At 42.0% G+C, this 24,093-nt stretch overlaps 1 protein-coding gene and 1 pseudogene across 1 annotated transcript; one reads left to right on the plus strand and one right to left on the minus strand.

Annotated features, from left to right (window-relative positions):
* The first annotated feature begins 1,157 nt into the window (after positions 1–1,157).
* LOC104943910 (furin-like) lies at positions 1,158–13,338 on the plus strand (annotated as a pseudogene).
* A 3,431-nt stretch (positions 13,339–16,769) lies between these two features.
* Positions 16,770–23,014, minus strand: LOC104943911 (tyrosine-protein kinase Fes/Fps-like). Its single transcript, XM_010769377.1, has 7 exons — positions 22,671–23,014; positions 20,881–21,054; positions 18,608–18,704; positions 18,290–18,473; positions 17,282–17,419; positions 17,067–17,186; positions 16,770–16,896 (listed from the first exon to the last, which is right to left on the minus strand). The coding sequence occupies exons 1-7, from the start codon at positions 22,893–22,895 to the stop codon at positions 16,770–16,772; spliced, it is 1,065 nt and encodes a 354-aa protein (XP_010767679.1). The 5' UTR covers positions 22,896–23,014.
* Between the last annotated feature and the right edge of the window lie 1,079 nt (positions 23,015–24,093).

A 24,093-nucleotide genomic window follows, 5' to 3' on the forward strand; every position in this document is an offset into this window, starting at 1 on the left:
GTAAAGGAAAGAATGAATGGGGCCATGTATTGTGAGATTTTGAGTGACAACCTCCTTCCATCAGCAAGGGCATTGAAGATGAAACGTGGCTGGGTCTTTCAGCTTGACAATGATCCCAAACACACCGCCCGGGCAACGAAGGAGTGGCTTCGTAAGAAGCATTTCAAGGTCCTGGAGTGGCCTAGCCAGTCTCCAGATCTCAACCCCATAGGAAATCTTTGGAGGGAGTTGAAAGTCCGTGTTGCCCAGCGACAGCCCCAAAACATCACTGCTCTAGAGGAGATCTGCATGGAGGAATGGGCCAAAATACCAGCAACAGTGTGTGAAAACCTTGTGAAGACTTACAGAAAACGTTTGACCTCTGTCATTGCCAACAAAGGGTATATAACAAAGTATTGAGATGAACTTTTGTTATTAACCAAATACTTATTTTCCACCATAATTTGCAAATAAAGTCTTTAAAAATCAGACTTTTTTTTCAGGATTTTTTTTTCTCATTTTGTCTCTCATAGTTGAGGTATACCTAGGATGAAAATTACAGGCCTCTCATCTTTTTAAGTGGGAGAACTTGCACAATTGGTGGCTGACTAAATACTTTTTTTTGCCCCACTGTAAATGTAAAACTCGTATTTAATCAGGCTTTAACTGCAGGCCCTTCATGTTTATGCATCATTTCTGACTGATTATCCTGTTTTATGAATTACTTTTAACCCCTTTTGCCTGGTAGACTTTTACAGTGCAATTACAAAAACAGCACTTATGATTCTTATCCAGTCACGCGGCACTAATGGGGAGACAAACATGAACGTCAAAACAGTCCTGAAAGGAAGTAATTAGTCTTGTGGCGGAAAAGTATTGCAATTAGGAACGGATTAAAAGAGAAAGTCAGTAAATAATGGGCTTTATATTTCTAAATATTTTTCAACTCATCTGTGTCCTCCGGTAACCTTTTCCGACCGTACAAATCAGGAAAGGCACAACAAACATGTTTTGCGGGGTTGAAATTGAGTTCAAACACATGTTGACAGAAGATTAAGTTTAACAACAGTATGTGACTTCATTGTATTAAATCAGCTGTCCATCTGCAGGTTAACACTAATGTGTGATCTGTTTAAAAGTCTCACAATGTATGTTTTTCTGTGTCTGTCGTTCTCTTTATGTGTTTGTCTTTGTTTGTACTTGCATTTACACATTCCAGTAAAAATCTGACCTGGAGGGACATGCAACATCTGGTTGTACGAACTTCTCACCCTGCCCACCTGCTCACCAACGACTGGAGAACCAATGGGGTTGGACGCAAAGGTACAGCAGCTACTTCAGAGTTCTCTCCTGCCCTCTGCAGTTTACAGACCCTTTGAGACTCTTTCACGTGTTATGCATCTGGAAAGATACATTGTAAATGGAGATATGAGGCCCTGGAATACGTCGTGTGAAAGTCTTAGATAACATACACACTGCAGCTAGTCGATGTTATAGTTGGGAGGGCAAACATTCATGTGTCTGTTTCCTCTTTCTTTTGTTGGTATCTGCAGTTAGCCATTCATATGGATACGGTCTACTTGATGCCAGTGCAATCGTTGCCCTGGCAGAAACGTGGACCAATGTGAGGCCTCAGCGGAAATGTGTGATCACCATGGTCAGTGAGCCAAGGTAGGTACATTACGCAAGCACACACACAAAAACACAACCTTTGAAACTGCATTTTAGAATAGTCCATTCATTCAAAGGTGCCTCAGCATTTGAGTCACCACCCAGTCACTAAAACAGGCTTACCTTTACACAGTTTCCATCAGCAGGTAGGATTTTGAATAAACTATCAGCCCTACTGTGTTCAGGAGGAAGCTTTTAAACTTGAAAAATAATTCTGGAATGAGGATCTTCTAACTGTCTTAATCTGTCTTGTGAGTCCTCCAACTTTATGTAACTGCAATACTAAATCACTGGAGCTCACCTTTAAACCAGAAAAGTGCCTCGCTTGCAAAAAAACCTCCACTACAGGAGGGTCCTGGCTACGATACTGCAGCACATAGAGCACAGTATAAATACCCAAACGGATTATAAAACAAATATGAAGGGAGGAATTTGATGCTTATAAAATAATAGTATTACAAGAAATTAGACAAAGAAAACCAATACGTGTATTAAACGTGTCTTTGATGTAGCCTCAGTGTGTGAATAAAGCTTCATCATGATATCCTATGTTTGAGCAGCAGAGAGCGATAAGAGAAACGGATAATGAACTGGTCCACAACAGAGCGCAGGTGCTCGTGTATAACCGAGCCGCCATGCTTTGCTGCAGTGACACGTTATGTCTTCATCTGCAGCTCTGAGCGCATGCTAAAGTTCTCCGTGTTGTTGTTTGTGTGCCAGACACTTGGCTTGAAGGGGAGCATTTAAAATAAAATAGTAATTTGTCAATCCATGTGTTCCTTTCGCTGTTCAGACTATATTTCTCCTCTGCCTTTTTCTCCCCTTAATTTCCCTGGCGTCAAAGTCTAAACCCAGCCTGACATCTCCTCTTCATTATGCGCTCCCTGTCACTTCCCTCGCAGAGTTTGAGGTTTCTCTCTCTTTTACTGCAGCTATGAGACGCTCAGAGCAGATGGTTTGAGCGTCTGGGCGCAGCAGTCAAGGCAGGTTATTTAATTTACATTTGAGGTGTTTAGCTGACTCACTTATCCAGAGAGACTTCAAATACGTCGAAGGCTTCAGTGTTGGTCTCATTGTCAATTCCAACCAGTGATTACATCTAACAGAATCACAACAGTGAGATCAAGAAGGACATATTTCCAGGGGAAACTACAGGACTACACCATTATGACCATAATTATGATTCATATTTGAAATAACCTTGTGTTGAAAGGATGAATGAATAACTTTAGAAGATTGAGCTTAGTTTTATTCTGTATGGTTTGTTTATGGATTTCCGAGTGCCTGGGGTTTGCAGATTATTGATGGATGTATCGGCCGGTATATCCGTGTTTACTTTTGGAAATAGATTGTGCCTCAAAGCATGAAGTAAAGCTTCTGTAAGCATGTGGTTAACCAAATAAATCAGCATCTGGGGCTCAGGAAGTAGACAGGTCCTCCACCAATCGGTGACTTGGGGGTTTGACCTTTCACATCTGCAGGCTACATGTCGAAGCGTCCGTGGGGCACGATACTGAACTGCAAATCGCTCCCGATGGCGGTGCCAACAGTGTGTGAGTGTGTGTGCTTTTGTATCTGTCCTGATGACTACTTGGCACCTTGTATGGAAGTCTCTGCCACCGGGGTGTGAATGTGTGTGTGGATAGGTGAAGGTGGTTTGTATTTAAAATCGCTTTGAGTGGTCTCTAAGACTGAAAAAGGGGCTTTATAAATGCAGTCCAATTACCATTTGTCTATTACTTCCACATTAAATATAACAGCCATGTGTGGGAGCTCACCTTGTTCTGGAAGTCCTATGAAAGAGGATTCTGTCAATTAATGCAAATTGCCTCCATGTCTGCAACATTTGTTGGTATTACTGCAAAGCTAGAGTGCGGCATGAATTGGAAGCTTTGGCAAAGCTTTTCAAAAAGTGATTTATGATTTAAAACGCTCTGGAGCGTGCTAACCACAAAAAGGATGGCAATTCCTCAGGTTTGGCTTCCTCCCAGAATATTTGTTGCTGGTTCTGAAAAGCTTTTTAAACACTGGAATGAAATACACAGCTGTTTTTCCCTGCAGGATTATTGCTTTAGGCAGATTTCATTAAAAAAAAAAATTTAATAAAGGATGTTCAATATGTGATAAATGTGCGATTGATAGATTTCCGTGATGCATTAGACAGTATCTCCTGTGAGCTGCTTAATCCCAGAGGAAACACACATTCAAGCAAAAGGCAACTAAACAGAATAACACAATACTGTTTCATTAATGCTGGTCTTTGGGAGGAATCTTGTTTTACTTTTCTGTATTCAACAATAGTGGTAACAATCACTGGTGCGCTTTCCCTTGGGGCTGCTTCTGAAGTGTTCATCACAATTAAAGGAGCCAGAAAAGATTTGTTGCTCTCAATCACTGATTGTCCACAGTTTGTAGGTTGTTAATATTCCTCCTTCCCTCTTTCTGTGTGGGCTGGTAAAAACAGATGCCATGTCTGCAACAGTGCCCGACATTTTGCTTCTCCCAGACCTTAAATCATAGATGCCTGTGCTGCAGCGGTCAAATGGCCAAGATAAATCGACTACAGCAGCCATTTGTATAGATTTCCATTTCCTTCTCTCCTGTTGTCGGACTCTCCCTACAGTAGAAACACCACAGAATACATTTTGCAATAGCACAAACATGCAAATGATGAAGTGCAGCTTTGCTACTTATTTGCATCACAAAAATAACGTGGACAGCCTCAATGTAATTATTTGGCCTCTACTGGAGAAAAGTGCTCTAAATTCACCTTTTGGACTTTTCCAATGTGATGCTGCTACGGAGGTAAAAGACATTCATGTAGTCTTCTAATCCATCATGAAAAATGTATCTTCTTAAAGAGCGTGACAGTTTAGTGATCACTCCCCCTTTTGGCACCAAAACCCGGAGTCTTCCTGCTCCTTAGAAATATTGTGTATGTGTTATCTCGAAAGCAAGGAGGTAAAAAGAAGTGTGTACTTCCAAAGAGAGCAGACTCTGTGCTGCTACAGGTTTGTGAGACGCTAATCCTGTTCAAGGCCACAAACTCTTCACCCCTCGCAAGCTTTCACACTGGCCGCGAGCCAAATGTCACACTCACACATTTATCCAGACTGAAGCTTATCACGAGTTCAGAATGAGTCAGTAATGATTTTTTGCAGCACTCAACCTGCGACCAACGACAACGCTGTCTTCATGTGTCATCTTCTTTGTGTCGTTTCTCACGTTTGACAGGAATATTGGCAGCCATTTGTCGATTAACATGAGCGTAGAAGCCTGCATGGGAACAGGCAGTCACGTGACCTCGTTAGAGCACGTCCAGGCCCGGCTCACGCTGTCCTACAACCGCAGGGGGAACCTGGCCATCCACCTCATCAGTCCTTCCGGCACACGCTCCACTCTGCTCCACCCCAGGTGCAAACACCAGTCTGCAAACACACAAACAGTACAGTACAAGTCCATGCACACGAGATGCTCACACTCTGCTTGATTGTGGTTCTCCGGCAGGCCTCATGACTACTCATCGGAGGGTTTCAACGACTGGGCTTTCATGACCACCCACTCCTGGGACGAGAAGCCCAGCGGGGCCTGGACTCTGGAGATTGAGAACGTGGCGGGGGCCAGTGACTATGGTAAGCCTTGTCATTGAAATATTCATGAAATTAATATGTACCAGCTGTAAGTTCATTTTTATCCTTTTTTGTCTTAAAGCCAGATTCAAATATTCCAGCACATTATGATTATTTTATTCCATTGAATTCGATGACTGCTTTTCATTTCTTTTTTATTCTTTTTTTTTCAATTAAATATTAAGAGTTAGGTGTTTTGTCGTACCAAAGGTCTAAAAGCTAAATAATTTTAATTTAAAAATAATTGCAATAAAAACACACATTTAAGACGCTTGAACCAGAAACATTGGCTTAAAAAACGATTTCAAAAACTGCTAATACATTTTTCAGATGCCAAACTAATCATTTTATTTGAAATTAAGAGTCAAAGCCCGACAAAGACAAACGACGCCAAAGAGAAACACAAACTAAAAATGTAATTAGATATAAACACGATATGAAACAGAATACTAAATCCTCACTTTGTTCAAAGTTAATGGCAATTTAATGTTTAAAAGTTTAAAAATATGTTTGCCTGGATCAGTATTGTTAGAAAATGTTTTCAATGTTTTAATTTGAGTAGTAATTTATTAGAATGACCTACAGCTTAAATGTATCAAACAGCTTGGGATGGAATCCTTTCTATGCTAATTATTTTTACATTATTCAGCAATATTACTATTCGAGTACATTTACGTTGTTCATATAAAGAAAAAGAAAATGTGTATTTTTATACTTTCCTTTGGCATGTTATGCTTTTATTTGATATTGACAATAGAGATCAGAGGGAAGAGAGGCAACAAGTGGATTTGAACCTCCGGTGTTGAGATTTTAACTGAGAGGTCACCTGGAGGGCATTATGTTGTTTTACACACGCATTCATCTGTTGAGTCTAGAGTTCGGCTCGAGGGTTACGGACTCAGTGCAGGGAGATAAGAGATCAGGCGGTGCCTTTTGCCTCAGCAATCCGTTTTCTCATAGCGGGGAATATGATAAAGCAGTGGAGTGAATTCCTCAATACTTCAGTTTGAGCTCGGATCATCCACCAACGACCGTCTGCACACGGACTTATCAGGTCCACCCACAACACGGCCCTCCGAAGCCAAGAAAAACGGGGGGAAAAACCATCTAGATAATCGCCTCACACCTCCCTCCTCAGCAAGAAGTGATTTACTAAAGTGGAACCACTCACGAGTCCCCACACTTGAGTGATTCTTCAGAGACGTGCACTTTCTAAAACTCTTATTAGGGAGTGAAATCATACTGTCTTTAAATTGCACCTCATTTCAAGGATTCATTTACTGTCACTTTATGCAGAAAATCCAAGAGTCTACAATGAGAAGAGGATACATTTATGAAATCCACCCTCGGGAGTGCCTCACTGTTTTTGACAGGGCTACTTTGTCTCTCGGTTAATTTCACAGTTTGATCTTCTCTATCTTTCTGCTCAGGCACTCTGACCCAGTTCATCCTGGTGCTGTATGGCACCGGCTCAGCCTCTTCCAGCCCCTCTGAACAGGCCCCGTCTGGCAATGACAACTGTAAAACCTTGGACCTGAGGCAGATATGCATCGGTAAGTCCAGTGTCTTCTGTCCCCAGTTTGTTCCTCACAGAGCTGCTCTCAAAGGGGGGTGGGGGGTTGTTATTACTGAGTCGTGTTGAGATGTGATTTGTGAACAGGATGAAATATGATCCGTCTGCTGTGGGCAGGCTCTTCTGAAAATCACACAATTACCCTATTCAGACTATTCACACAGACGTCATGGAGCTCTAGCATCATAAATATCAAAATTGTGATGAGATCAAATACAGTTTTACTGCAGGTCCCTTTTTAATAATCTAATTTAATTGTAATGGTCTCCTAGCTCTCCAAACAGTGCAAATAGGCAAGGTCTCAAGAATGTATACAATAGGTCCACCTACACGTTGTGTGAAGCAGAGCCACTCTGACCCCTGCAGGCTGTCAGAGGTACTTACATACTGACAACATTTAATTATGATATATGTATCACATATTTTAAGGATCACAAGTTTTGTTTTTTTCTAATTTTAAACAAGTTGATAAGACGCTGCAGTAAATCAGATGTTTCCTTCGTCTGCTGGTTCCTCTGTTTTTAGCTCTGTACCGCCGGCACCCTCAGTCTGTTAATTGCCAATGCAGGCAATGGTCTGCATCTGGACCTGCTGCATATGGAAATGGCTCTGTTGACTTAAACATGCTGCACTCAGCATTTTAATTGCAAACCTTTTTTCAACCTCAGTTTTCTTAGTAAGCAAAAGTAGCACTAACAAAAGTGAAGGTGTGACTTGAGAGTAGAATAGACTCTCATCTTCCAAGGTACTTAGACAGCCTGAGGGTCAGACACATCGTGCTAAAATGTTAAATATATATTATTTTGGCGAGGAAGAGACATCTGCAGGTGATTTGGCTCCTGCTAAAAACATCTTAAAAGATAAACAATGAAGGAATAATAAGCAGGAGAAGCTCACTGAAACGACAAACTCCCATGACATACTGTATGGTGTTTTTAGCCGTCCCCCAAAAGCCTCGGCTGTCTGAGCAGGAATCCTAGTTCTCTGTTTCTGTGTGACTCATATGAAGCAGTAGGATGTTGTGACGGAGCGGATCACAGAGTGACTGACCCCGCCACTGACAGCGGGCGGCACACACACACACACACACACACACACACACACACACACACACACACACACACACACACACACACAACATTTCCTGCTCTCTTCCGTTCGTCAATAAATAAGGTTAAATCATCACTAAACGTCCCTTATTCCTCCCCCTTTCTGTAGCGCGACCATGAGTGCACGCTTGTGAGTCTACAATTATTTAAACATACATTAAACTATAGTACGCGATACCTGTGTGACGGGCAGCGAACAGAGTTTCGCCATGGTTTGAATATGATGAAACATTCAATTTATTATTTATTTTTGCCTTTATTAATGATGGGTGATGATTGCGTTATGAGATAGTTAACTTGTTTATGTTTGGGTCGTATAGTTTTCTCATGTTTGAGGGGTTAAAATTATGTTGACAATGTGTTTTTTGAATTAATTGTGTAACCGGTTGACGGTAAACCCGTGGGGAGGGGCTATGGGTTCATGAGGGACGGTGTTGGCCCTGGACTGGCATTCGGGAGATTGTTGCATCGAAGGCAACAGCTAGTATGTGTTTACTCCATAGATGAGTGATAGACAACCTCATTCTGGTAACTTTGATTTGGTTTATTTAAGTTAAACTGTTTCAATATTGTCAAACAGTATATCTTTTTTGTTGTTGTTATAAATAAAGTTTTGAGCTTAAATCAACTGAGTAAGCCCAATAGAACCCCGTCACATATGATTAAAGCTTTTTAATTTCACTTGTATTTCTCTGCTTCACAGAATGCAACGCCGGCTACTACCTCTTTCAGCAGGGCTGTGTGAAGGAATGTACCGCAGGCTTCTCGCTGGGCTCCCAGCCCGTCAACTACACGGTGGGAAACTTCATCCCCCCGGCGTCCGTCCCCGCCTGCCTGCCCTGCCCCCCCCCCTGCCTGCCTGACCTGCAGCAGCCTCAGCCCGCAGGCCTGCCTCTCCTGCCCCCCCCACAGCTCCCTGGACTCCTCGGGCACCTGTGTGCACCTCAACCAGTACATGCGCGAGTCCCCCGACAGCTTCATGGCGAGCCAGGGCAGTCCGGGGGTGCAGCTCCAGCTCAGCTCGCGCCTGCCCATCACCGTGGCCGTCCTCAGCTGCATGGCCATCATCGCCACCTTCGCCGGCACCTTCCTGCTGCTGCAGCTGCGCTCAGGCGCTCAGATCAAGCTGCCCTCTCTGGAGGGGGGCCGCGGCCTCGGGGGGGGCTTCAGCCTCGGCGGAAATAGGGTTGTGTCGTACCGCGGGATCCCGACAGTGTGGGGGGATGACGTTATGAACACGGACTCTGACAACGAAGACTTCGACGGCCACAATGAGAGGACTGCCTTTATCAAAACACAAAGTGCTCTTTAATGCCTCCCCCTCACCCCTCACGCTCTCCTGCTTTTAAAGCCTTCTCACTTTCACTCGTCTGATAATTCAATGCTGCCCTCTCACAGCCTTTTCTGGCATTATCTCTCATCCCTTTCCCCCTGTCGCTGTCTTCCCGGGTCTCTTCTTCGTCCTGCTCCAGGATGTTGAGTAGGAGACCTGATGGGAAGCCTCTGTCTCTCAGAGTTCTGGGATGGCTGAGCTTTGCTCTGTTCATACTTGGTCGCTTTTCTATTAAACTGGCTCTCTCCCTCCTCTTGCCCTCAATCACTAACAATGTATGTCCATGCAGAGTCCATTTTCCCCTCCAGCCCCAGCTCCTTTTTGTTACAGTAAACAAATGATTATTATTTTCCCTCTCTCTCCATCAGTCTCAGTGCAGTAGCCAGACGAGATTGTTGAATGTGAGGAGTAGAGACGTGTGTGTGTGTGTGTCTGTGTGAATGCGAGCGTGTAAATCTGATGAACAGAGTACTGCCCTTTATAGAGAAGCTAAAGCTGGTCCTGTCACATTCAGTACTTTAACCAAAAGTGATAGCAAGGCATAAAATTGGATTAGGAAACATTGATTCTATCTGAAACACCGTTTAGTGACATCAACGTCCAAATTCTGATCATAAATGCACCTCTTATCTGTAACGAGTCTCAGTGTAATGCACAAATCAGAAGCATAATATGTTAATGTCCACACCATAATGATTTTTAATCTTGTGCCAGCTCTCAGAGAAGCAACACAGACCGAGGGCCTCTTGGTTGTGTTTCTCTTTATGACCAGACAATGTTTTGTATTAACAAAATCCATCTTGCACACTTTTTAAAAATGTAATAAGTTATACTATTGTAGTAAGGGAGGCTTTAATTCTCCTATTGAACACAAAGTCTGGAAATATCTCTCTGGCGGAACAAACTGTGACTCCACTAGCAAAGCTTCGTTCAGCCTTCAGGGATTCAAGATGTGCTCAATTTATCCCGGTTTGAAAACCATAAATTCTCCTTTTTGCTCTTCACCTCTACAACCACCATGTGGAAGAGAACCAACAGTAAGATGAATTAAAAGGCAGAACATAAACCACACAGGCTACTTGATCAGCCCGGAGGCACAATGGCTTCCAGGGATATTTGATTTCTGTGTTTGAAGTGCTCACATCCCGGGGCGGAGAGAGAAGCAGGAACAGAGTGATGCTGAGCACAAGAGCTTCTCAAAGGCAGCGGTTGAGTTACCTCGGATTGATTTGTGACAGAAGACTCAACAAAACACAAAGGCTTATTCCTTTCTGCAGAGCACATTAGCACTACAATCGTACATTAGACACACCTCATATCATAATGAATGTGTGTGTGTGTGTGTGTGTGTGTGTGTGTGTGTGTGTGTGTGTGTGTGTGTGTGTGTGTGTGTGTGTGTGTGTGTGTGTGGAGAAGATGTTTATCTGCCCTCTAAAGTGAAGGTTTCCTTTTCTCCTTTGCTTTAGTCTCCGCTTTCTTCTTCATATCTTGAATGCTGTTCAGAAATCGTGCGTGGAGACTCCACATCTCATCAGCTTCTCTGCACTTACCCTCCAGTCTTCATCTAATCTGAAATTCAGATTATCTCTTCAGCGTACTTGCCAATTAATTATATTCTGAATGACACTGCAGCAACTATTTATTCGGAGGGTTTTTAATCATACCTTTAGGGGAAATTGTTTTAAAGTAATTCCTTTTCTCCCGGGCTGGTTATCATCTCAAATGTGCATCTCATAATTTAGCCATTTTGAATACACAGCCCGCTCTTTCTACCATGTTGAAATTATGATTATTCTTTTCATTTCCAGCGCAGAAAACGAGAGGTTGTCATGGTGATGACATGCATTCAGAACTGCAGCTCCTCATCCTCTTTTTTTTAATTTATCTACCTCTCATATCATCCAGCGAGGTCTCGTACGCTGTTAGAGGAGCTGTTAAATGATTATAGAGGTCGAATAATATGTAGGTCAGTTTTGAAAATGCTTGTCAGGAAAGATTTAGACACCCAAGTAAATTGTATGTATTTGAAGAGAAGGAAGCAATTGCGATTCAGAAACTGTAACACTGCTGTGTAAATGTTTGAGAAATGCATTGCCTGTAGGATCAGCATTCACGGGCAGTCACACCTGGGCTGTAAAAGCAGTTATTGGATATAGAACGAGGTGGAAAGATTGTCCATAGATCTTGTTGGCCAGCGTTTAAGTGCTACATCATTTTTCAAATTGTTAGGGGCGTTTGTTTTCCACATCTCTCATACTAAGTTTCAACTGCATTTTTTTCCTGTCACTGACAATCAAATAATTCCCTTGTTTACAGGGCGAGGAAGTGCACCAGCACACAAAACTAATCGATTGAATTTAACCACTTTAGTTGGAAAATCTTTTTTCCTGAAGGAATTATTCATAATAACGATATTCAGAGCCGAATGTAAATTGTAAATGTAAATTGTAAAAGCGTATTCAGAGAGGGAAAGAAAGAAAAACGTTAGAGAATAAAGAGTTATAAACCAACACCTTCCCACATCCTGTTTTTAAAAAATGGAGAAGGATTGGTTTGTATCTCAAACACAGCGCTGAGCCAGGAAGCTTGATTCATCTCTGATAGCCGTGCAGGTGGACTGCTTAACGCTGCAGTTTCAGCCAGGAAGCACTAAACAGGATTGGAAACCCGTCTGAGAAAGTAGATTCAAAGAAAGTGCCGTTGAAAAGAACAAAGCTGGTGTGGCTGCAGAACAATGAGTGTATGCTGCATAGCTCTGGGATGTACATTAGTGCCTACTGCCATTTAGGATTCGATTAGCCCCAGTTTAAGGTGGTGCTAATTTAAAAAATGTAATAAATACAGCCTCAGACTCCTGCAACAAAATCTTATTGACTTCCCAGCTTGGTGTGAAGTTTGTAAACAACAGTTAATTGGCTCATTTGGCACCAAAATTGCTTCCATAAAATATTTGTCTTAAAGTGTAGATGCTAAGAGGGCGCTCCTTTAGAAGGAGTATAATGTGGGACTCTGACCAATGCAATTAGTATTGATGCTCAGGCTATCAACGTTATGCATCTCCCCATACAAATTATTTCTATTGCTTCAAGGAAGAATAACGTGTTTCCAAGAGTGCAACATTTGGGAGGGTGTTCAGGCAGTTCTCTTGTCCCCTCGAATGCACACACAAAATGATTTATTCATCTTTTCTTGATGTTGTATCCACTACAGCTTGAAAACTCTGAAAACTTTAAACTGATGAACTCGAAGCCTTGTGCATTCAAGTGTTCATCTTGGAGGGAAATCATGAATGCGGGCAGCATTAAGTAGCTAGTGCTTCCAAAGCAAACCATTAGAAGCCAGCTCACTACTTTTACTGCTAAAACGAGATGGAAACAGCACACTAAGAAAAGAAAAAGGTTTCTAATTGTGCCGGAAAGCAGCTCATCATTAAGAGGCTGCCACTTCACCGGCAGTGTGAAGCCTTTTGATGTATAAAGTAACAGGAATGTTACAGAAATCTGCTCGTCACAAATTGTCTCCTCTGGCTATAAAGGAAGATGTTTTTTTTTCTTCTCTTTTTGCATTATTTTCAGCAGATGCTGCTTCAGTCCTGCCTTAGGATGTAGTCTGAAGTGATCAATATGAAGTCTGACGGAGTTAATAGGAGCAATATCTTTGGCATTACCAAAGACAATCATTTTTATGCTGTCTGTTTAGTGTTACGACGTGTTGCTTTCAGGTTGTCACAGTCCATCGAGCCCCTTCACCCATGTTCAAAGTGTTTTTGTTGATCTGTCACCTCTGTTTTTATTTTCTGAAGATGTGTTGTGACACTTTGTCTGTTCAGCAGCTGTGGAGGAAGGAGGAAGAATGTATCCCATCTCCATTAACTTAAGGGCTCAATCAGATCTGCGTACGTCTGTGTGTACACATGCTTGATTAAGTCTAAATGAAACACTTTGTGATGGGGGAGGAGCTGTTGACCCCCCGCCTCTCCAGAGGATCCCGGCCTGTGGCTGCACACAGTACCTTACAGATATGTGCCCTATGAATAATGTACAAGAATGACTATCTTACATGGGACATAACTCTAAAATAAGGCCTATTTTTGTACTATATGAACGGTGCAGTGTAATTTTCTTGTAATTTAAAGATTTTTTCGCTCTTGTTTTTCTTCTTTTTATTTAATTGATGTCAATTATAGATTCTACTAAAAAAAATAAAGATCTATGCAAATTTCAATGTGTTTTTATTAACTTAAATGCTCTCCAAGTAGATGTGACTTGATTTAGGTCTGTGTGTAAAAACCAGTGAGACCCCTTTTTAAGAACAAGTACCAGAACAAATACTGTAACGCGTCATAGAGCGAGCAAGTCATTTCATTGGACGAGAGGCATACTATGAGAGCTAGTCACAGCGATGCGTTCAAATGTAGTCAGTAATTTGAGGAACTGTCGAAATGGCGAACGCAGATAAAGTTGAGCTCGAAAATCCTCCAGCATCATTGAAGTCTCCGGTTTGGGAACATTTTGGTTTCGCAGTTACTTACAAGGATGACGGACAAAGACAGGTGGACCGAACCAAAGCTGTTTGTCGGCATTGTTCAACTAAAATTGGTTACGCGGCTGGCAATACATCAAACTTGCACACTCATTTGAAAAGACATAACCCAAACGTGAATATCACGGTACCAAAAGAAAAAAGACTGAAGTGCAAACCCAACTCCCACTAGCATTTAGACCTCCACCACTCGCAAAAAGTTCAGACCGAGCCAAAGCTATTACAAACGCCAAATATCCTTATGTTGCCATGTTAGCAAAGCGCTACCTGGCTGTATCTGCTACCTCTGTCCCTAGCGAGAGGGTGTTCTCATTCATAACACTCCGTTCGATGTCTCACTATGGGATGCGCCTCAACGCGTATGCAAACAGAAGCATCAATCTCATTACGCCAATCCTGATTGGCTGGTGATCTTGACGTCTACGTCAGGGAATCCACCCACCCTTTAAGTAGCTTGCGCTACGTCGCAGCGTCATTCAAACACCTCTTCTCGCTTCAGAGCACAACTCGAATATCAGTAGCCGGGCTAGCTTAACGGTCCACAGACTGAACCCAAGCTAACATTCGGTCGACGGGCGCTTGCCGGTTACTTTTTTGCTTTGCAGAAGAATTGAACAAATATTGACACACCAGTTAATATTGTAATCCGCTACGCCGTTTTTTCTTTCGAAATAACGGTAAGGTTTGATTTTTTTCTTCAAACAGTAACATACCTGTTGCTAGTTTATCCCTCCGCGCCGACACCACGGCGAGCGAGGAAGGACTCTTCTCTCCCTCACACCAGAGGAGACGGAGATAAGAAAGATATTAACACACCAGTTAATATTTTTTAAAGAAAAATCTACCCCGTCGTTTTTTCCTTTCGGAATAACGATAAGGTTGGATTTTTTTTGGTAACATACCTGTTACTAGCTTGTCCCTCCGCGCCGACACCCCGGCAAACGAGGATGGACCCTTCTCTCTCTCACACCAGAGGAGTCGGAGGCTCGGCCCTGCGGCTGCGGGTTTAAGATCTCGGGCACGGACTCACACCAGGTCTGCTCGTCCTGCCTTGGGCTGGAACACGCCCAGGAAGCTATCGATACCTCGATAGCTTCCTGGGCGTGTTCCAGCCCAAGGCAGGACGAGCAGACCTGGTGTGAGTCCGTGCCCGAGATCTTAAACCCGCAGCCGCAGGGCCGANGGCTGATTAGATTCAGCCCCTAGTTTTACTGATATAGGCTTAGTTTGTCGGGGGACATCTTACTTCTTCCTTCTCTCTGTCTATACCTGTGTACTCTCATGTTCCGATTAACCCAGCTTCCCCAAATTTCTTTCTTTTTGGTGTCTATATACGCCGGGATCCGGAGTCATGGACGATCCTGCGGTCCTGTGTCATGGATCGCGAGTCCTGGATCTTGAGTCGTGGCTGTGGTCCTGGATCATAAGTCCTGGATGGATATCCTCGTGGATTCATCTTCCTATTATACACACATGCATTTCCAAACATTTGGACTACCTATGTTGCAAATGTATTATCTTTTCAATTTACACACGGCATCTATTGCATGTCTGTCCGTCCTGGGAGAGGGATCCCTCCTCTGTTGCTCTCCCTGAGGTTTCTCCCATTTTTCCCTTTAAACTGTGGGTTTTCTCTGGAAGTTTTTCCTTGTACGATGTGAGGGTCTAAGGACAGAGGGTGTCGTATTGTCAGACTGATATTCTGTACAAACTGTGAAGTCCACTGAGACAAATGTAACATTTGTGATATTGGGCTATATAAATAAACATTGATTGATTGATTGATTGATGTTTATTAATCGACAGGAAATGATCTGCAACTATTTGGATTGTTGCCTTTTTTCATACACAACTGCAAAAGGTTTTTATATGTGAAGATTTCATGTTTTTTCTTTATATTTATACTAAACTCACATTAAAAGTAATTATTAATAAAGCTTTCACTGTTTTCTGATATTTGTCTAACATATGATCTCAGAGTAAGTAATTATTCCGACCCCAGTTGTTTGGCTATAGATTTGAGCTTGTTAAATAGTTTTTACCAAAACATGTTAATTACATTCTTATTTTTGTATTCTGCAAGACTAGACTGGATGTGAAAAACTGTAATGAAATTGTGACACTATGCCATTCCCATGCTTTCACTTCTTTATTTTATTTTAAATGGGACCATAATTTAGGAAATGGACAATATGCTGCTTTAAAGAAGACATCAAACTATAGTGACTGAGACGACAAGCTTGTCAGGAGGATGAGGTGAGAAATAAGGTAATTTCCTTATAGACATCTATAAAGTAAGACTTTTTTGTAAACCCTTGCTGGTGATTAAAGAACATGCACGTAAAAGGCACTTTTTTTTATTTTGCTTCACTTTTCAGACTGTAGACCTTCCCTAAGTTCACAGGTTCTCAGCTACAAGAAGTCCCTCGTTAGCATCATATAGCATCTCTCTGTACATTTACAAAATGTTTTTTCAAAATACAAATCAAAGACCAGCATAACCTTCACCTCCCTCACTAACACCACCACCATATGTGCTCCCAGCTTTTCTCGAGTTTTTGCAAACAAACACATTGTATCCAGCCGACCTCCAGGAGCTTGGTAATGACTCCATCACTCCCACAGGACTGTAAACCTCCAACACCTCCAGACAGCTTCATCAATCAAGACAAATTGAGCTCCATAACTCCGACCATATCACTGTATAATAATTCATAAGGCACTTTCAGCCACCTGAGACCACACTGGTTATTAGCTCTGAACTCTCTCCATGGGGGGGGGTTGCCCGCAGAGAGGCAAACCTCAGTTATTTATCTTCACGGTTATAACAACAGTTTTGTGTTTATAGTCTGAAACCTCCTCTGTGACCTCTGATTACAAAATCATAGCAACATTCGGGCATACTTGTGGTTATGCTTGGGTCTGTGGTCCGCTCACCTCTGGCCCTTTTTCACACCTTCCCGCTCTGCATCCAGCTCCAGCTCTAGCTGATCCCCCGAGGTCTGCTGCGAGCCCAGAGTCCGAGCCAAGTTCAGCAGCTCCTCTTCTACCGCAGTCAGTCTACGAGATGGAGAATAAATTGTGAAGGGAGGAAGAAATTAATGCAAAACCGTAAGAGGAAATTGGAGGTAAAAATGAACATGAAGGGGGAGGAGGAGGAAGTGGTTGAGACACTTAAAAAGGAAATTAGAGTTCAGTCATCTGGATGGAATTGCGTCGTTTGTTCTCACTTGTGCTGAACTGTCTCAAGCGTGAGGTCGTTTAGTTCAATCTCTCTGGATTGTAGCTCCTCAGTGTCCTCCAGGAGACTACAGTCAAACTCTGCACATGCAGGAGTCTCCCCTACAGATCTATACAAACACAAACACACATAATCATCACTCTGCATGGCTGGCTTTCACGGCCGCAGTGTTGCCATCTGAGAGGAAATTTGGCCTCAGTCTACCTGTTCTGTTGGATGAAGCTCTCGTATTCTCTGTGAGGATCGATGGCTGTAAGAGCAGAAGACATCTCCTGGTGGATCTGCACCACTTCATGATGGAGGAGAGAGGAGATGTCGAAATATTCCTGCAGGATCTCCTTTCTGGTTCAGGGGTCAGGGAGGCCACATGAAAACAGAATCCTTCAAATTCAGTGGTTTTGAGGACAGGTTTTAGACAAATTGATTGAAACACTACATTACATTTCTGCATTGCACAGATGTACAATATCAAACTTTTCCAGGTGGTTTATTTGCAGGCTGATTCACATCAGTGCCAAGATAATCTGCTTTCTGAGACTTGTCTGAGATAGGCAGTCCATCACAGTAAGTATTTAGATGTTTGAATACTTGTCATATTTGAGTCCTTTTAAGCGGTGTCTGTTTTGCAGACTCTGTGATCAAACAAGCGGAGACATCTGCGGTCTGACAGCTGACTGTCAAACATTTAATGCATGAATAAAAACTCAGATTTCCATTTTTATTTTCATATAAAAGTAGTGTTTTAACGATTTGAGATGTTCTATTTATATACAGGGTTTCTGAATGAACAAACAAGGAAAATCTGTCAAAACCGTCTCAAATGCATCACTAAACAACATTAACATAATGCTAGGGGAGGAAATACAACTGTTCATTTAATATGGGAAAACATGTGCATGTACTGTAGTTAATTAAAAAGGTGCTTTTGAAGTCAGCATTCCTTTCGCTTTTATGTGTGGGAGGCGTGTGGTGCAGTGGGTTGTGCGTTGGTGTTCGGTTCAGGGGGTCACAGGTTCAAACCCCACTGCAGTCGTTGTGTCCCTGAGACACTTCACCCCAAATTGCTCCTGTGGGGATTGCCCACAGTATTGAGTATGTAAGTCGCTTTGGATAAAAGTGTTTGACATGTGTGTGTTTGTGGATGGAAATAAGCCAACTTATTGCCACTAATATCATTCACACGTGGTCACTCGGTGGTTTGTGTGATCTTACAGTATGAGCACCATTTCCTGCTGCAGACTCTGCAGCGCAGCGAGCAGGGCCGGCTGGATCTGACTGTAGTGGTGCTGATGGTAAACCTGAGCAGCTCGCACAGACAGCACATAGTCATTGTGCAGCTCGTGGAGTTTCACAGAAGCCTTGACGTAACGCTCTTTAGCCTTGTCTCGCTCTTTATCTGCACGGGGAGAAGACATTATGTATGTCATGTTTGGAAATGGGAATACACGATATATTAAAATAACACATGGCCATCAGTGTGAAACCGATTCTGTTGAAATAACTAAGTTACTGTATGTCAGGATTTCCCACCTTTACTGGCCTCCTGGTACTTCCTCTTAGCCTGAGCTGCATCTTTCACCGCCTGCCTGTAGCTGCTCTTCAGCCTCTCCAGCTCTGTATGGGTCACCTGAAGCAGCACACAGAAAAACACACAGAAAATCACTCGGTGGAAGGTAAGGCGTTATTCAGAGGAGCCAGGGCCGGTTCTAGCCAATGTGCTGCCCTATGCAAGATTTTAACTGGCGCCCCCCACCTCCCCAGCCTGAAAATTGTACAGTAGAAAAGATAAAGATCAATAGATATCCAATAGAATATATTAAGAATAAATGAAAAATCTCTACAAAACACCAATACACTACAAAAACAGAAACTTATTGACATAGGTAATATACATCAAAAAGGCTTCAAATCTATTTAGTATTGTATGAACATGTTTTAATTGGAGGGTGGACATCACATCCTCTAGGAGGGACAGGGGTATGCCCCCCCGGAAGATTTTTATTTTTAAATGTTAAAGTAAAATGCTTCAATCTGGTGCACTTTAAGCAGAATTACTAGAGACTAGATGGTACAACTTTAAACACCCATATGAAAAAGATCGGTTTACATTTTAATAATCAAATAAGTATGTGAACATAACCAATAACCCATAGCCAATAACAAATAAATGTAGGCCTAACGTATTTTATTTTTGTTGTTCATTTATATCTTATTTGACCTTAACATTTATGTATGCATTTTGTTTAAATCCCTCCAGTTTTAAACAATATTTTTGGTTTACTGTCCTATAGTATACATTGGAATGATTTCAAACCTGTTTTTATTTATCCTAATAATTATAAAGGAGTGCCTTGGAAATATGTGTTTACATTAAGTGTGATCAAAACGTTTGAGAGCCACTGAGATAACATAGACTAAAGTTAACTATCTAAACACTCAGAGTCCTTTACCTCACAGAGACTCCTAGTCTGACAGGAGAGGACTCTCCCTCCACCTTTGTTGTAGAAATATTTTCGCGCAGCTAGCACCAGATGCTAACAATAAGTTCATAACAATCACCGGTGTGGTGCGGGCTCTCTCTCTCTCCCTGGCTCGGACTCTCGCCCCCCAGATCTGGCGCCCTATAGGCAACCGCCTATGCCAAAAACCGGCCCTGAGAGGAGCTATGTGTGGTTAAGAGCTGCCTCTCTAGGTGTAAGCTCTGCCTGACACAGGAAGTGATCAGTGGCCCTGTTGTTTCACTGCAGAGGAGCACAAACATGAGAAAAGACAAGAGGAAGTGATCTGGAATTTATTGTGCCAATACTTCAACTCCACCTGATAGCATCTGTGACATTGTTGTTCACTATTGTACCACACAGTGAATCACATGAATCCAAGTTCCAATAATAATCAAAGACTGAACAATAAAGTAAGAAAATTAAAATGAACAAACTGCCTGCAAGACGGCCGAACCACCAGTACAGATCACTGAACATGAACACATAATTTCCCTGATGTAATTGGGTAATAAAATTGTGAAGCAGCCACCAGTTTGAGATTGCACCAAACTGCATATGCACAAACTGTTTCCAGTCTATTGTACCTCAGTTCATTTGACTGCTGTCTATTTATAATGCTGCTGCCGCAATGGCCATCTGCAAGTCAAGATTATTTACTGGAGGAGAATCAACAACTAGATTTTAAAGCAACAACTTCTGCTTTCTCTCTGATGAGAATCATGCCACATACAAAAAACACTTTGCCACTAACTGTTGCACACTCATTTAGTATGACTTCGTTTTAAACAAAAATACCAGAGCACCCAGAAGGAGAACACGGTAGTGAGAATGATGAAGTTGGCTAATCCCTAAACTCAAGCTCTTCTGCTCAACAGCAATGAATGGTTAATTTTAAATATAATATCACTTAAAATGCAAAGTAAATGTCATTTTTGTTTAGATATAACTTTAAGTAGTATCAGTTCATGGACCACATTGAAATAGCAGTGGTGTAAAGTAACTGAGTCCATTTACTCAAGTACTGTACACTTTTTAGATATTTGTACACCACTTAAGTATTTCCATTTCATGCTACTTTGTACTTCTACTCCACTACAATTTAGAGTTCAATCGTTTACTTTTACTCCTCTACATTTATTTAATACCTTTAGTTACTTTACAGATTTTGATCGATAATGTGAAATATAATCAACAGTTAAATAAGACTTTGGTTACACCTGGAGCAAATCACAAGCTACCCTGCAGTATACAAAGTCATTAAAACTAGCTGTAGGTGTATTTGAGTGTGTGTGTGTCACACACCTTGCCAAGCTCCTGCCTCAGGAGGTTCCACTGCTCTGCGTAGGTTTTGCGGAGCTGCTGTTTGTCTCTGATGACCAGCGTGAGTTTACTGATGGGACCGTCGAGCAGATCCTCAGAGCGCTTCTTCATCACCTGACTGAGGACGTCCGTCTGAGACACCAGCACCCCCCACGACTGAGGGGCAGGGGCAAAGGTCAGGGAGAAAAACAGGTAATTCAAACAGGAGGACAAAAGAACATGCTTTAACCTCTGTTTGGATTTTTTTCCTAGTGAGTAATACATCTAAAAATACTCATTACATTTAAAGGGCCAATGTCATGCTTTTCCGGTTATTACCCATCCCCTTGTGTGTTATGAAGGTTTCTATGCATGTAAACGGTCTGCAAAGTCACAAACCCTCAAAGTACACCCTGTAGCCAGTAAAACTCTAACACAGAAAAGACCTGTCTATGCTGCCCCAGAACGCCTCGTTGGAGATTTCTCTTTTTCTTCCTGGTTACAGTGATGTGCCCATACCCAAATGGACCAATCCGTGGAGCCGTTACGTTACGTCCGCGGAGCCGTTAGGTTAAGTCCGTTGATTGGTCCAAATGGACCAATCCGCGGACTTCCTCACACACACACTCAATATTTTCTCAGCTGCATCTCCTAACGATTTCTCCTCCCTGAGACGGTGGGGCGCGGCGAGGCTGTGAGTCGGTGTGTGAGCACACAAACTCCCAGCCAGGCTGCAGGTGTGTGTGCTCGGGCTGGTTTCGGGCTGGGTTTCGCTGTGTCTCGCTGTCTCGCAGACGGCCACTGGGCTCATAGGGATGGGGGGGGCAGGAGCCGTTTAGGACAGAGAGTGAATACACATACTATACAGAGATGCTGTATGAGAAAACAATGTGATTTTGGAAAATTGCACAATATAAATCTATTTTAGTATACTTCAACAATGGATTTATGATCAGTAGAAATGGCCATGACATGGGACCTTTAAATAAAATGAGATGAAACAAATGGTTGGTTCTTGTCATGCATCGAGCCACCAAATGTTTAATATGTTTTTCACCAATATGTTTTTCGAACTGCAGAAATATAATCTTTTATTTTTATTTTGTTGATCCAACAATATATTGCATGCTCATTCTGCTCCATTCAGATAATTATGTTCTTAAAATATATATTTTTTACCATTCCTCTAACTATTTCTTCCAATTTCTGTAATCTTCGGTGGATATTGTGGGTTCTTAAAAAACATGTTTTCTTTTGGTTTCCTTCATGGCATAATACTTCCTGTGCATGGTTTCAATTGTAGGCATGATCTATTTGACATACTTCGCAACAATTCAGGTGTCGGTCAAGTGTGTCGAAAAATCTCCAAAAATTCAGCAAGAACAAAAACTTTAGTATTTCACCTACAGCTCTAACTACAGCAACAAGACCAACGTTACTGTTTTTAACAGACATCCCTGTCCATCCAGACATTTGTGTTGAAAGCAAACAAATTCTGATTGTGATTTTCCAAAAGTTGATGATGGACTGACTCATATGAGTTCATCATATGAGTCAGATGTTTCAGTCCATCATCACTTTTTGTTGCACAAATAATTGAATATAATAACATATATTTTTAAGATTGGAGAAAAAACCTTTTTTCAATGGCCTTCCAAAATAAATGGTTTTTATTGGTGTGAGGATTTTTAACCTGACCTTAATTTTGTATATTAAATGAAGTAACTGAGTCACACACCTTGTGTATTATAATTGTTTTTGCATGAATGAAAGGCCACAGAGGGATCCCTCACCTTGTTGAGCTGGCTGATGTAGTCCTGTCCCGCTCCGGGCTGAGGCCTCTCCAGTTTCTCTCCCATGGCGGCCATGTGGTGCAGCTGCACTGAAAACTCCCGCTCACTCTTGGCCCGCTGACCCATCCACTTCTTCATGACCTCCATCAGGTGAAGCTCTGAGTCCAGCAGCCGCATGACAGCTGCATGTGCCTGGGGGCAGCGCAGATCCTCCCCAAAGCCCATCTCTGGATGTTTAAACTCTCCTCCCTGCCGAGTGTCTGCCAGTCTGTCCTACAACAGCTCTGTGTTTGCTCTGGGACAGAAACAGAGCGTGGAGCTGGAGCTGTGGCTATAATGACCTAGAGAAGTTATTTCTCTTTGACTTAAGACCGCTTTCACTTCCCCACAACGAGTACACTGTTCGTGAGAGGCAGCACTTCCTCATGTATGTTTGAATGTGGTTAATGTTGCAATGTTTTAATCTTCCTTTCAATTTACTGGCGCAATGACTTGCCATTGTTGCACATGTATCAAATATCCACATACATTTAGAAACAACAGAAAGACATTACCTTAAACACGACACAATGTGGTCACTTATGTTCATCTCTCCACCGTGTGTGTTAGAAACAGCATTTTGTGTTACTATATTCTAAAAGTATACGTCACTGTATTTCAGAGGCAATTATTGCAGCTTTTATGTCTCTACTTTAATTTAACAGCAATATATTTACTTTGTTGTAGGCCCTATATTTAGCTTCAGGTATTAACAATGTTAAGTATAGGCTTTAACTTCAAACAGTGATAATAAAGTACAACAATATAAAATTATAACACCCACAGGAGCAATTTAAATGACTAAATACTTTAAGTACATCGTGACTGCAAAGCTTTGAATGCAAAACTTTTAATTTGTAAAGTTACTTATATGTTCCCTGTTGGTCTTGATGCCTCTTAGTCTAGGATTTTCATTGCATTGTTTGCATAGATCCAATAATTGTTTAAAAAGTGCCTTTGTGGCGTATTTGAGTCAGTGGTGGAGTTGGGGATGTCTAAGGGTGGTATTTCATTGCAACTAAGGTAACTTATCTGAATATCTTTTTCTTTTTAGCAACCAAGGGGCTTTTATTGTCTTGATGTTATACATTTCTATATGATCAGCTGAGCAGGTTGTGTGTCCTTGAGTCAGATGAGGGCAGGCAGCTCCATGCTACTGTACAGAAATGAAGACAGAATCATTTGACTATAGTTCCCAGTGCTACTTAACTTTGAGCGATGACCAGCGCAGTGAAACTGATAATGTTTCTTGCATAAAATAAATAAAATGTTTGAATTTTCTTTTTAACCACAGGTTGAATGCAGTCTCCCTTCATTACTCGCAGTTATGACTTGTTTAGTGTTGAATGCAGTCTCTATGCTGTAAACCTATTGGCTTAATTAC

This window comes from Notothenia coriiceps, unplaced genomic scaffold (assembly GCF_000735185.1).
Source record: "Notothenia coriiceps isolate Sejong01 unplaced genomic scaffold, NC01 NC01_scaffold00007152, whole genome shotgun sequence".
Classification (NCBI taxonomy): domain Eukaryota; kingdom Metazoa; phylum Chordata; class Actinopteri; order Perciformes; family Nototheniidae; genus Notothenia; species Notothenia coriiceps.